Here is a 12,873-nt window from a genome sequence, read left to right as displayed (position 1 = left end):
AAAAATCTGAGCAAATGATATTATCTAATTTATAAGCAGAAGAAGACTAAGCAGTGTATGGGGGGTGTGTCCGTTCCTCCTCATGGTGCCCCTGGAAAAGGCCTGCTGCTGCAGGCCAAACTGAACGCGGACAAATCCTGTTGTAAATCTTTTGTGACAGGCTGAACGGAAGGTGTAATCTTCAAACTTTTATAGATTACAACTACAGGAATGCCTGACACAAATAAGAATATGATGAAGAAGAATAGGAAGAAAATGAAGAAGTAGAATATGAAGTATAATAGTTGAATAAGAAGAATATGAAGAATGCAAAAAAAAAAAATAGGAAGAAGGTGAAGAAGAAGAAGAAAATGAATAAGGTGAAGAAGAAGTTGATTAAAAAGATGCTGCTGCTGAGGATGATGAAGGAGAAAGTGTGGGAGAAGTAAAAGAGAAGGTGAAGAGCATGGAAGTAGTGAAATATACATATCTGACAAAATATTAAAGACTTTAACATAGTCAATATCTTTGTACCTACGAACGTCTTTAAAAAAAAAAAATACTGCTATTTGATTGGGCTAAACCTCTATGGCTTTAATGTCTCCTCCACCTCCCACAATACATTCTACATTATTATTAGTTGTTTTTCTTCATGTAGAATTAACCTACAGGGAAAAAAGGGTTTTTTTTAATTCCGATATTTCTGTTCCATTGACTTGAATGGGACTTCCGGGATCAGAATCAGCGATACCCGATACTTTTTTTTAGATCGGCCGATCCATTCCGATCCGATATTTTTCAGTATCGGGTGGTATCGCTCAATACTAGTGTCAGCTATAAGGATGAAAATTTTGCTTGACATTGTTTTATCCCTTTTGCTGGGCCAAATGTTTTGCATATTTTGTCATAGGTAGTTAAATTTTGCCTAATATTTTTATTTTCTTGTTGTTTGCATGTTCTTTGGTAAAAAAAATGGCAAAGACATAGACAAATTTATTACCAGATGTCAGGAAGCTTGTTATTCTGAGAATAAAGTTAAGCAAAAGCCAAAAACACAAGCTATGGAATTCAACTGCTCTCAGAGTCAAGTGTCACGAATAATAAAGGAGGAAAAAGAAGGTTATGGAACAGGTGACAACACTAGAAGTGGGCGACCATGAAAAACTTACTCCAAAGTTGATCACATTATTAAGAAAAAGTCAGTATCTGATGTCCACAAAAGTGCTGTACAGATTTTGCACAAAATGAATGAAGAATGTGGGGAAAAAGTGAGTTACCAAACTGTGGTGTGACAGTTAAGAGCAGTAGGATTGAATGCACAAGTACCAGTCAAGAAACCTTTCATCTCCACAAAGAACCCGAAGGTGTTACTTGAGTTTGCCAAAGAACACAACCAATAGTAAGAGTCAGATTGGTCTAAGATGTTGTGATTGGATGAATCCAAGTTCATCCTCTTTGGTAGTGATGGCAAGCACTATATGTGATCATGATTTGGGGCTGCTCTTCTGCATCTGCCATAGTCCCTCTGTATAGAATTGATAGAAATATGAATGCTACCATGTACAAGGATATACTAGAGAATGTAATGATGCCACATGGTAAAACTAATGTAGGCAGGAGCTGGAATTTCCAGCAAGACATTGATCCTAAGCACACATCCAATTTAGTCAAGAATTGATCAGAAAAGAAAAATGTCTGCCTGTTGCAGTAGCCAAGCCAATCACCTGATTTTAACCCTATAGAGCACCTTTGGAATAAGTTAAGGTGATGAGCTGGGGCCCGTACCCATAGCATTAAGGATTGTTTGCAGATTTGCAAATGGATCAGATCAAGATCCCACAGGATGTCTTGAATCCCCCAGTGGCCCCGTCAGTGTGGTGCAGTAATTAAAGCAAGAGGTTATGCTACAAAATACTAAGTTATGGCATGGTAAACAATGAATTACCCTCTACTGTATGTTTTGATCAATAAATAGAATATGCAAAACCTTTGCTTGTCAGTTTTCTTTAATTAATTAATTAATACCTATATTCTAAAGCATTTTGGTTAAAATTAAGGTCTTGCATGATGACAACTTCATGCACTTTCAATTCATCACCTGGAAATTGGCATCACAACAACCAGACAGAAGTAATCACACTTTGAAAAAAATGCAAAACTTTTGATTACCACTGTATCTCCCTTCATATATAATCAAAATATTAAACAATTTTAAGAAAAACATATTTTTCTGTGAAAGAAGCTTTACCACTTAACTCCAACTAGCATGATATCTGGATTACACAATGGTAATTTGGAATGCCTCGCAGGGCTGGGGGAACTCAGTACCGGGCCGGTCAGGCTCTTAGGGGAAGTGTGTCACGGTGGTGATGGTGACCTCGTCCGTGGCCCTGGGTGTCCCATAAAGAAGATGGAAGTTCAATTAGGGGGAAGATGGTGGGATGATTAATTGGGAAAAGGGGAATCGTGATGCTACCTGTGGTATTCGGCTAGGATAGCCGACGCTGCTATGCAGATCCTCTGAGACGGTGGTGCGGCAGCAGCAAAGGTGGTGTAGCTCTCCACGGCAGAGCCGTGTCCCAGAGCAGCCAAGATGGAACTGGTGAGCCAGTGACGGTGATGGTGAATGCAGTGTATGGCGGGCGAGTTGTAAATGACACCAAGGACACAGTTGGGTGCAGTTTCAAGGTCTTTACTCACAGTAACTGCATGTGGTAGCCCACTTGGAACTGTGTCCTCCGAGGGAGGGGTCCGGCAAACTCCCAGGTAGATCAGGAACACCTTTTCAAGACTCCTCCTTGTGTCTCCTCTCTAGGCCGTGTCCTTGCGCTGATCTCTCCCTTCATTCCTGCCCTGTGCCTTCACAAGCAGTGTCCCAAGCCGGCAGCCACGGATCACACCGGGTGACGTGGGTCAGGCCCCGGGGTCCTTTATCCTTACTGATGCCTTTTTGAGGAATGTTTATGGTTCTGGCTGAGGCAGTTAAAGTTACCTCAGCCTCCGGCTTTCTAGCTGAGCCTTGAAGTTCTCCACAAGCTTCAGGGGCCGGCTCCCCCACCGTGGCCTGGTCCTTCCCTTCCGGGATGCGGACCCCACGGGTGGATAATCGCACTCCCTGTGCCCCAAGGACCCCTTCTTTCCAGTCTAGGAGTGTAGTCAAGATGTTTCTCTCTTCTCTGACCCTTAGTCCTCTCACGGCAATCCTGCTGTTCCGCTGTCCTGTCACCGATTGACCCTTTCTACACCAAACTATTTACCTCAGACTAGCTCCACCCACCAACTGTCACCTTTCTCTGTCTGATTGGATGCCCACAATCACTCCACTACCTAAGCTCCTCCCACTCTACCTACCTTCCACACTAACTCCCCAACACCCTTTCCTAACCAGTGTGTGTTGAGTGCGAGTGTTAGGAGTCCTGGGTGGTGATCCCTCCTTACCTGAGGGTGGGATACCACACCTCTGGATGCGGTGCAGTCCCTTTGTGGTGACCGGACCCTCGGGGGCACCACAAATTCAAATTAAAAATTGACAGTGTAAATGAAGTCATGAGGAAATATCAATTAATTAATAAGTTACCTGTAATCCCCACAGGGGCAAACTTCTCTCCACCCATAATATAGAAGACCTGTAATAAAGCACATGAGACAAGTTATAAAGCTATTTTGGCATTTTTTTATCAGTTGTTGAAATAACATATATATTATTTATATGGAAAAAAATCTTAGGCTTTATTAATATAGCACAAGTAAAAGATTATACTAAATTGTTTTTCGAGCCTTTATGAATCCTGTTCTTAAGATAACAGGAGCCTTGCATAATTCCCCAGTATTCCATTTGTTGTGAATTGAAATTACCTGGTATAAGTAATTTCACTCAGTAGGTCTAAGGGTACTCTGTTATTTTCCCTTTCACCTTTATTCAAGTATCTGGCCTTTCATGCAAATGCCCATGGGTTGTGTCCATAAAGTGGCTGCTGGCTGTAGGAGTGAATTGAAATGTCAGCAAGCTGAGTCTCGACCAGAAATGTGAGTACAATGGCAAAATTTGATTCCAAATGTGTAGCCATAAGATTATTATTGTTATTATTATTATTATTATTATTATATTATTATTAATATTTATTTGTATAGCGCCATTGATTCCATGGTGCTGTACATGAGAAGGGGTTACATACAAATTACAGATATCACTTACAGTAAACAAACTAACAATCACAGACTGATATAGAGGGGAGAGAGGACTCTGCCCTTTCGGGCTTACATTCTGCAGGATGGTGGGGAAGGAGACAGTAGGTTGGGGGGTTGCAGCAGCTCCAGTGAGGTGAGGTGGTAGCTCCAGTAGTGGTGAGGGGGCAGCGGGGATCATTGCAGGCTGTAGGCTTTCCTGAAGAGATGGGTTTTCAGGTTCTGTCTGAAGGATCTGAGTGTGATTGATAGTCAGACGTGTTGGGGCAAAGAATTCCAGAAGATGGGCGATATTCAGGAGAAGTCATGGAGGTGTTTGGGTGAGGAGCGAATAAGTGTGGAGGAGAGAAGGAGGTCTTGGGAGGATCGGAGATTACGTGAGGGAAGATATCGGGAGATTAAGATAGCTGACTTCAAGTCCAAACGGTCAAAAAAGAAAACTGCCAGTCTATAGTCAATGTAGAAAGGTATTGTCATGGTTAGGACATGGTTAATGTCCTCTTCTCTCAGGGATAACCTTTGCTGGACTCCCTTTGGATCTGGGAGGGGTATTTATATTCACTCCAGACAAGGATTCCCTGTCAGCTATGCTGTTGTTCTGACTGTGTGTCTGACCCCCTAATGTGCGTGTATACTGCTTTGCTTGATAATCTCCTGTTATGAGTGGGTCACCGAGGAGGAAAACAAGACCAAGCTAAGCCAAAGAAAATCAGAGAGGTTGGTAACTAAGCGGATTGCAGACCCCTGGTCCTATCCACACAACTAGCAGTAGCCGTGGAGCATACCTACAATGATTCTAGACACCTCGACACAGCCGGAGAACTAAATAAGCCTAAAGCAAGAAAAAGGGAAATCTAAACTGCCCCAGAGCAGACGCCAAAGGAATAGATAGCCCCCAAACCTATATTGTCGGTGAGACAAGATGAAAAGACAAACACAGGGAGGAAAATAGGCTGAGCAAACGATGGGGCCCACACTAACTAGAAAGGACAGGAAAGGAAAGACACTGTCTGCAATCACACAAAAAACCCTGCAAAAATGTCCAACACTTCTGATAGCAAAAAACTCTGACATCACTAGACTTCACCCACTATATCAGCACTCTGGCATATTCTGAAAGCAGAGCAAAAAGAGGCCAATCTAATAAGGGACAAATAAACAAACTGGCACAAACAGTAACATAAGGATGGAAATTCAGCACAGCCCTGCCGGGGCTGGCTGATCACACAAAACTGAATAGACAAAACCAAATCAAATGTGAACAATAGCAAAGAACACTTAGCTTGAGCATGCAGGGACTGAACTGGAAACTAAGACCTCAGGACGCAGGAAAAATCACCAGCAGGGATAGAGGGAGTCGGCTGTCCTAAATCCAGTCAGAGACTCCAGATGTCCAATCGTCGTCCTCATTTTCAGGTGGCAGGCCTCTGTCAATTAGATCAGTTCCATTACCTCCTGTAACCACCAGAGGGAGCCCGGAAAGAGAACTCGCAACTCCTCTGTCAATACAACCAGCTCCACTACCTTCACTAGAAACCAGAGTTAGGCAAGAAAGTGAATTCACAACAGTACCCCCCTGGAGGAGGGGTTACCAAACCCTCATCCACGCCACCAGGCCGATCAGGATCGGCCTGGTGAAAAGCACGAACCAATCTATCAGCATGAATGTCAGAAGCAGAGACCCAAGAATTATCCTCCTGGCCATAACCCTTCCATTTGACCAAGTACTGGAGTCTCTGTCTAGCCAAACAAGAATTTAATATTTTCTCTACCTCATATTCCACATTACCTTTAACCAATACAGGGTTCAGAAGGTGCCGCCATGGGAACTACTGGCTCCACAAACCTCTTCAACAGAGATTTATGAAAGACGTTATGGATCTTAAACTTAACTTAACTTAAACTTAGGGCAGCACGGTGGCTCAGTGGTTAGCGCTGCAGCCTTGCAGCGCTGGGGTCCTGGGTTCGAATCCCACCAAGGACAACATCTGCAAGGAGTTTGTATGTTCTCCCTGTGTTTGCGTGGGTTTCCTCCGGGCACTCCGGTTTCCTCCCACACTCCAAAGACATACTGATAGGGAATTTAGATTGTGAGCCCCATCGGGGACAGTGATGAAAATGTGTGCAAACTGTAAAGCGCTGCGGAATATGTTAGCGCTATACAAAAATAAAGATTATTATAAAGATTATTAACTGGAAGCGTCAATTGAAAAGAAACAGGATTAAGAATCTCCAATATCTTATAAGGTCCAATAAATCTTGGCTTGAACTTTGGAGACGCAACCTTCATAGAAATATTCTTTGATGACAACCAAACCATATCACCCACTTTAAACCGGGGACCAATGGTCCTATGCCGGTTGGAAAACCGCTGGGTTTTTTCCTGAGAGAGGGACAACTTATCCACCACTTGGTCCTAAATCTGCGGCATTCTCTCTACCACAGTGTCCACACTTGGGCAGGTCGAAGATTCCACTTGCACTGAAGAAATTCGAGGATGAAACCCAAAGTTACAGAAAAAGTGGGATATCAAAGTGGCAGAACTAGCTCTATTGTTTAGCGCGAATTCAGCCAAGGGCAAAAATAAGACCCAGTCATCCTGATCAGCAGATATAAAACATCTCATATAGGACTCCAAAGTCTGGTTTGTTCTCTCAGTCTGCCCATTGGTCTGAGTATGAAACGCAGAGGAGAAAGTTAACTGAATTTCCAGATTGGAACAAAACGTTTTCCAAAGTCTGGAAACTAACTGGACTCCTCTGTCCGACACAATGTTCTCAGGAATCCCATGCAATCGAACCACCTGTTGTAAAAACAAGGGCACGAACTCAGAAGAAGATGGTAACTTTGGGAGTGGTGCAAGATGGACCATCTTAGAAAATCTAGCACAAATCACCCAGATAACAGACATTCTCTGAGAGACAGGAAGATCAGAAATAAAATCCATTGAGATATGGGTCCATGGCCTCTTGGGCACCGACAGGGGCATCAACAACCCACTAGAACGAGAACAGGGTTTAGACCGAGAATAAGTCCCACAGGACTGCACAAAATTCCTGACATCACGAGATAAGGCAGGTCACCAAAAAGACCCACTCACCAAATCTCTGGTACCAAAAATAGCTGGATGACCAGCCAATGCGGAGCAATGAATTTCAGACATCACTCTCTTCCTCCACTGGTCAGGAACATACAATTTTCCCATTGGACAACGCTCAGGTTTGTCCTCCTGAAATTCCTCCAGGGCACGTCTCAAATCGGGCAAGATGGCGGAAAGAACTACCCCCTCACCGAGGATGACAGTAGGCTCGGTCACAACAAGAGAATCCGCAAAGAAACTCCTAGAAAGGGTGTCCGCCTTAACTTTCTTACTGCCCGGAAGAAAAGAGACCACAAAACTAAACCGCGTGAAAAACAAGGCCCACCTAGCCTGCTAAGGATTCAAGCGTTTGGCTGATTCAACATAAATCAAATTCTTGTGTTCGGTGAGGACCACAACTTGATGTCTAGCTCCCTTCAACCAATGTCTCCACTCTTCAAATGCCCATTTCATTTCCAACAATTCCCAATTCCCCAAGTCATAGTTACTGTATGTTCAGATGGGGAGAATTTTCGAGAAAAGAAGGCACAGGGATTCATTTTAGAAGTCACCGGATCTTTTTGGGACAAAACAGCTCCTGCACCAATCTCAGAAGCATCTACCTCCACCTGAAATGGAAGTGAGACTTCAGGTTGCCATAGAACGGGTGCAGAAGTGAATCTCTGCTTAAGCTCCTGAAATGCCGAGACAACCTCTGGAGACCAATTCAGCACATCAGCGCCCTTCTTGGTCAGATCAGTCAGTGGTTTGACAATACCAGAAAAATTACCTATAAATTTACGATAGAAATTAGCAAAACCCAAAAACTTCTGGAGAGCCTTCAAAGAAGTGGGCTGAACCCAATCATAAATGGCCCGTACCTTTCAATAGCCGACGGAGACAAAATAAATCCCAAAAATGAAATCCTCTGTACACCAAAGAGGCATTTCGATCCCTTAGCATACAGGGAATTTTCCCTCAAAATCCAGAACACAGTGCGGACATGTTCCACATGAGAATTCCAATCACTGGAAAAGATCAAAATATCATCCAGATAGATGATCAAAAACTTATGCACAAAGTCCTGGAAAATATCATTCATAAAGGATTGGAAGACAGAAGGGGCATTAGTGAGCCCAAAAGGCATCACCAGGTACTCAAAATATCCCTCCGGAGTATTAAACGCCATCTTCCTTTCATCCCCATGCTTGATGCGAATAAGATTATACGCCCCCCTGAGGTCAAGCTTGGTAAACCAGCAGGCACTTTTAACTCTGGAAAATAAATCAGAAATCAGGGGCAACAGGTACTGATATTTAACCGTGATTTTGTTAAGGGAACGATAGTCAATACAAGGCCTTAATGAACCATCTTTCTTGGTCACAAAAAAACCCCAGCATCTATGGGTGAAGAGGATGGTCTAATATGACCCTTCTCCAATGACTCCTTGATATAAGATTGCATAGCATCATGTTCGGGTACCGATAAATTGAAAAACCGACCCTTGGGAATTTTACACCCGGGCATCAACTCAATTGCACAGTCATAACTCCTATGAGGAGGCAAAGATGCAGACTTACTCTCACTAAATACATCAGAAAAATCAGCCAAATAATCAGGAATATCATGAGACTGGGGAGAGGTGGAGAAAACAGGAGTGTCACTAAGAACACACTGACAACCCCAACTCACCACAGACACAGATTTCCAATCCAAAACAGAATTATGAGTTTGCAGCCAGGGAAAACCCAGAACAATAGTATCATGCAAATTGTGCAGCACCAAAAATTTACAATTTTCTTGGTGGTCCGGGGCGACCCGCATTATCACCTGGGTCCAAAACTGGGGTTTATTCTCCGCCAAAGGAGTAGCATCAATATCCCTCAAAAGAATAGGCGTCCGCAGGGGTATCATGGGAAAACTACAACGTTTAGCAAAGTCCAAATCCATCAGATTCAAAGCTGCTCCTGAATCCACAAAAGCCTTAGCGGAAAATGTGGATAAGAAGCAGATAAGAGTAATTGCCAAAAGGAACCTCAGGAGGCAGGAAAAATCACCAGCAGGGATAGAGGGAGTCGGCTGTCTTAAATCCAGTCAGAGACTCCAGATGTCCAATCGTCATCCTCATTTTCAGGTGGCAGGCCTCTGTCAATTAGATCAGCTCCATTACCTCCTTTAACCACCAGAGGGAGCCCGGAAAGAGAACTCGCGACTCCTCTGTCAAAGCAACCAGCTCCACTACCTTCACTACCAGAGGTAGGCCAGAAAGTGAATTCACAACAGTCTCCCGTGTATGACCTGGTCTGTCTGCTCACTCTGTTCTCTGTCTCATGTTTTGGTACTATTGTCTTCTTCGGTTCTGACCTCCTGGCTTGGCTACTGTTACTCCGTTACAGTTTGTCCCTATTGTACTGCACTGCTCGTTCTGGCTTTTTGACGTCTGGCTTCCGTTCTGACAATCTCCTGTCTCACCCAATTGCTACCTTGTGATCTCCTGGTTCTGATCTTAGCTTGCTTGACTACTCTCTTGTGTTTATTGTCTCCTCTGCACCCCGGCGTCTGGCTCCTCCCCGACCACCTCCTACTCTGTCACATGGTTCAGGTCCTGGTTGTTACCTGGTTAGTTACCCAGTGCTTTGCTCAGCTCCCTTGCTGCTGTGTGCAGCTCTCCCTACCGAATACCCAGGAGTCGTGACAGGTATGTAACAGAGAGTAATGAAAGAACAATAGCTGGGTCAGTCATCAAAGCGTGTATCCACAATAGCACATCACAGTAAACAATGCAATAACTGGAATATTTATCACATACAGCTTTAACCCCTTCAGCCCCCAAGACTGTTTTTACCTTAATGACCAGGACAAATTTTACAATTCTGACAGGTGTCAATTTATGTTTTAATAACTCTGCAGTGCTTCAATGGATCCCACTGATTCTGAAATACTTTTTTGTGACATATTATACTTCATGATAGTAATAAAATTTCTTCAAAATGGCTTGCGTTTATTTGTGAAAAAATCCAAAATTTTGCAAAAATTTTGCAATTTTCAAACTTTTAATTTGTATGCCATTAAGTCATAAAATAATGTCACACAAAATAGTCAAGAAATAACATTTCCCACACGTCTATTTTATGTCAGCAACATTTTTGAAAAATATTTTCTTTGTTACGAAGTAAAAACAGATAAAAGTTGACCAGCAATTTCTCAGCTTTGCAACAAAATTTGAAAAGCCATTTTTTTAAGGACCACACCACATTTAAAGTGACTGAGGGGTCTATATGACATAAAATACTCAAAACTGACAATATTCTAAAAACTGCAAGCCTCAAGGTGCTCAAAACCACATTCAAGAAGCTTATTAACCTGTTTATTAACCCTTCAGGTGCTTCACAGGAACTAAAGCAATTTGTATGGAAATAAAATGAACATTTAACTTTTTTCACAAAAATGTTACTTTAACTCTCATTTTTTTTATTTTCACAAGGGTAACAAGTAGTGTTGAGCGATACCTTCAGATATTGTGAAATATGGGATCGGATTGGATCGGACCGATACCCAAAAAGTATCGGATATCGCCGATTCCGATACAGGAAACCAATGCAAGTCAATGGGACAGAAATATCGGAATTAAAATAAATCCTTTTTTTCCTTGTAGGTTAATTCTATGTGAAGAAAAACAACTAAGAATAATGTAGAATGTATTGGGGGAGATGGAGGAGACATTAAAGGCATAAAGGTTTAACCCAATCAAATGGAATAGCAGGAATTATTTTTTTTTAAGACGTTCGGAGTTACAAAGATATTGACTATGTGAACCTTTGTTATATTTTGTCAAATATGTATGTTTCAGTAATTCCATGCTCTTCACGTTCTTTTTTACTTCTCCCACACTTTCTCCTTCATGATCCTCAGCAGCAGCAGCAGCATCTTTTTCATTAACTTCTTCTTCACCTTATTCATCTTCTTCTTCTTCACCTTCTTCCTATTATTCTGTTATTTTACATTCTTCATATCCTTCTTATTCAACTATTATTCTTCTTCATATTCTACTTCTTCATCTTCTTCCTATTCTTCTTCATCATATTCTTATTTGTGATAGGCATTCCTGTAGTTGTTATCTATAAAAGTTTGAAGATTACACCTTCCATTCTACCTGTCACAAAAGAATTACAACAGGATTTGTCCGCGTTCAGTTTGGCCTGCAGCAGCAGGCATTTTCCAGGGGCACCACGAGGAGGAACGGACTCACCCCATTCACTGTTTAGTCTTCTTCTGCTTATAATTTAGATAATATGTTTTGCTCTGATTTTTAGTCTTATGCTTAATATTCTTCTGCTTTTTGTTCTTCTGCCTTTTGTTCTTCTGCTTCTTGGTCTTCTGTCTCTTGTGCTGTATCTTGGTGGTTTTCTTAATGTTCTTTGTCCTCTTGGTCACCTTCTTCAGGGTCATCTTTTTGGTCTTCTTTGGGGTGGTCTTCAGGGTCGTCGTCAGGGAGATCCAGAGTGATTACCAAAAACGATTTCAAAAAGTTTGAACTTGGAAATGTAGCAGAAGGTACAAGAAGGCTGAGGAACTGCCGAGAACCAGCTGACGGTACTGGAACCTGGATGGGTAGCAGAAGGAACAAGAGCCAATGGTACTACCGAGGACCAGCTGATGGTACTGGAACCCGGTTACTAAGCAGGAGGTAACTGTGCCAGAAAGCACTACCAAGGATCAGCAGACGTTGCTGGAACTTGGATACTGAGATGGAGGCACCTAAGCCAAAGGCACTGCCGAGTACCAGCTGACGGTGCTGGAACCCAGAGGGCAGCAGAAGGAACAAGAGCCAATGGAACTACCGAGGACCAGCTGACAGTGCTGGAACCCGGAGGGGCAGCAGAAGGAACAAGAGCCAATAGCATTACCGAGGACCAGCTGATGGTACTGGAACCCGGTGACTAAGCAGGAGGTACCTGTGCTAGAAAGCACTACCAAGGACCAGCAGACGTTGCTGGAACTCGGATACCCAGATGGAGGCACCTAAGCCAAAGGCACTGCCGAGAACCAGCTGACGGTGCTGGAACCTGGAGGGGCAGCAGAAGGAACAAGAGCCAATGGCACTGCCGAGAACCAGCTGACGGTGCTGGAACAGGGATGGGTAGCAGAAGGTACCCATGAAAAACAAAGATGCAAGGCCGTTAGCCGGCCACAGTTACCGAAACCCACAGTCCTACAGGGGGTGCTTGTCCTATTTGCACTACGGAACCAGCCTTTATTGCCAGAACCCGCAGCCCACATAGGAAGCACCTAAACTGCAGGCATCATAGAGTCGGCTAACCCGACCGCAACACGACAGGACAACGTATTGGTGATAAAGTGACGCTGACACTTCCCGGAAACAGCTGGCGTGCTGGAACCAGGCTAGGCAGGAGGGAGTACCCGTGCCAAAGACACAGCCGAGAACCAGCTGACGGTGCTGGAACCCGGATGTGTAGCAGAAGCTACAAGAGCCAATGGCACTACCGAGCACCAGCTGACCGTACTGGAACCCGGTAACTAAGCAGGAGGTACCTGTGCTAGAAAGCACTACCAAGGACCAACAGACGTTGCTGGAACTCGGATACCGAGAAGGAGGCACCTAAGCCAAA

The 12,873-nt window shown here is 43.4% G+C and overlaps 1 protein-coding gene across 2 annotated transcripts in view; it reads right to left on the bottom strand.

Moving 5' to 3' along the window:
• KCNT2 (potassium sodium-activated channel subfamily T member 2) overlaps positions 1-12,873 on the bottom strand; it is a 1,782,840-nt gene that overhangs the window by 978,616 nt on the left and 791,351 nt on the right. For both annotated transcript variants that reach the window (XM_073582885.1, XM_073582886.1), the window contains exon 4: positions 3,557-3,605. In XM_073582885.1, the coding sequence (XP_073438986.1) occupies positions 3,557-3,605 (49 nt within the window). The remainder of the gene's footprint in view (positions 1-3,556; positions 3,606-12,873) is intronic.

This window comes from Dendrobates tinctorius, unplaced genomic scaffold (genome assembly GCF_039654945.1).
Source record: "Dendrobates tinctorius isolate UK_male_01 unplaced genomic scaffold, ASM3965494v1 ptg000074l, whole genome shotgun sequence".
NCBI lineage: Eukaryota > Metazoa > Chordata > Amphibia > Anura > Dendrobatidae > Dendrobates > Dendrobates tinctorius.
This window is presented reverse-complemented; position numbering and strand designations above follow the sequence as displayed.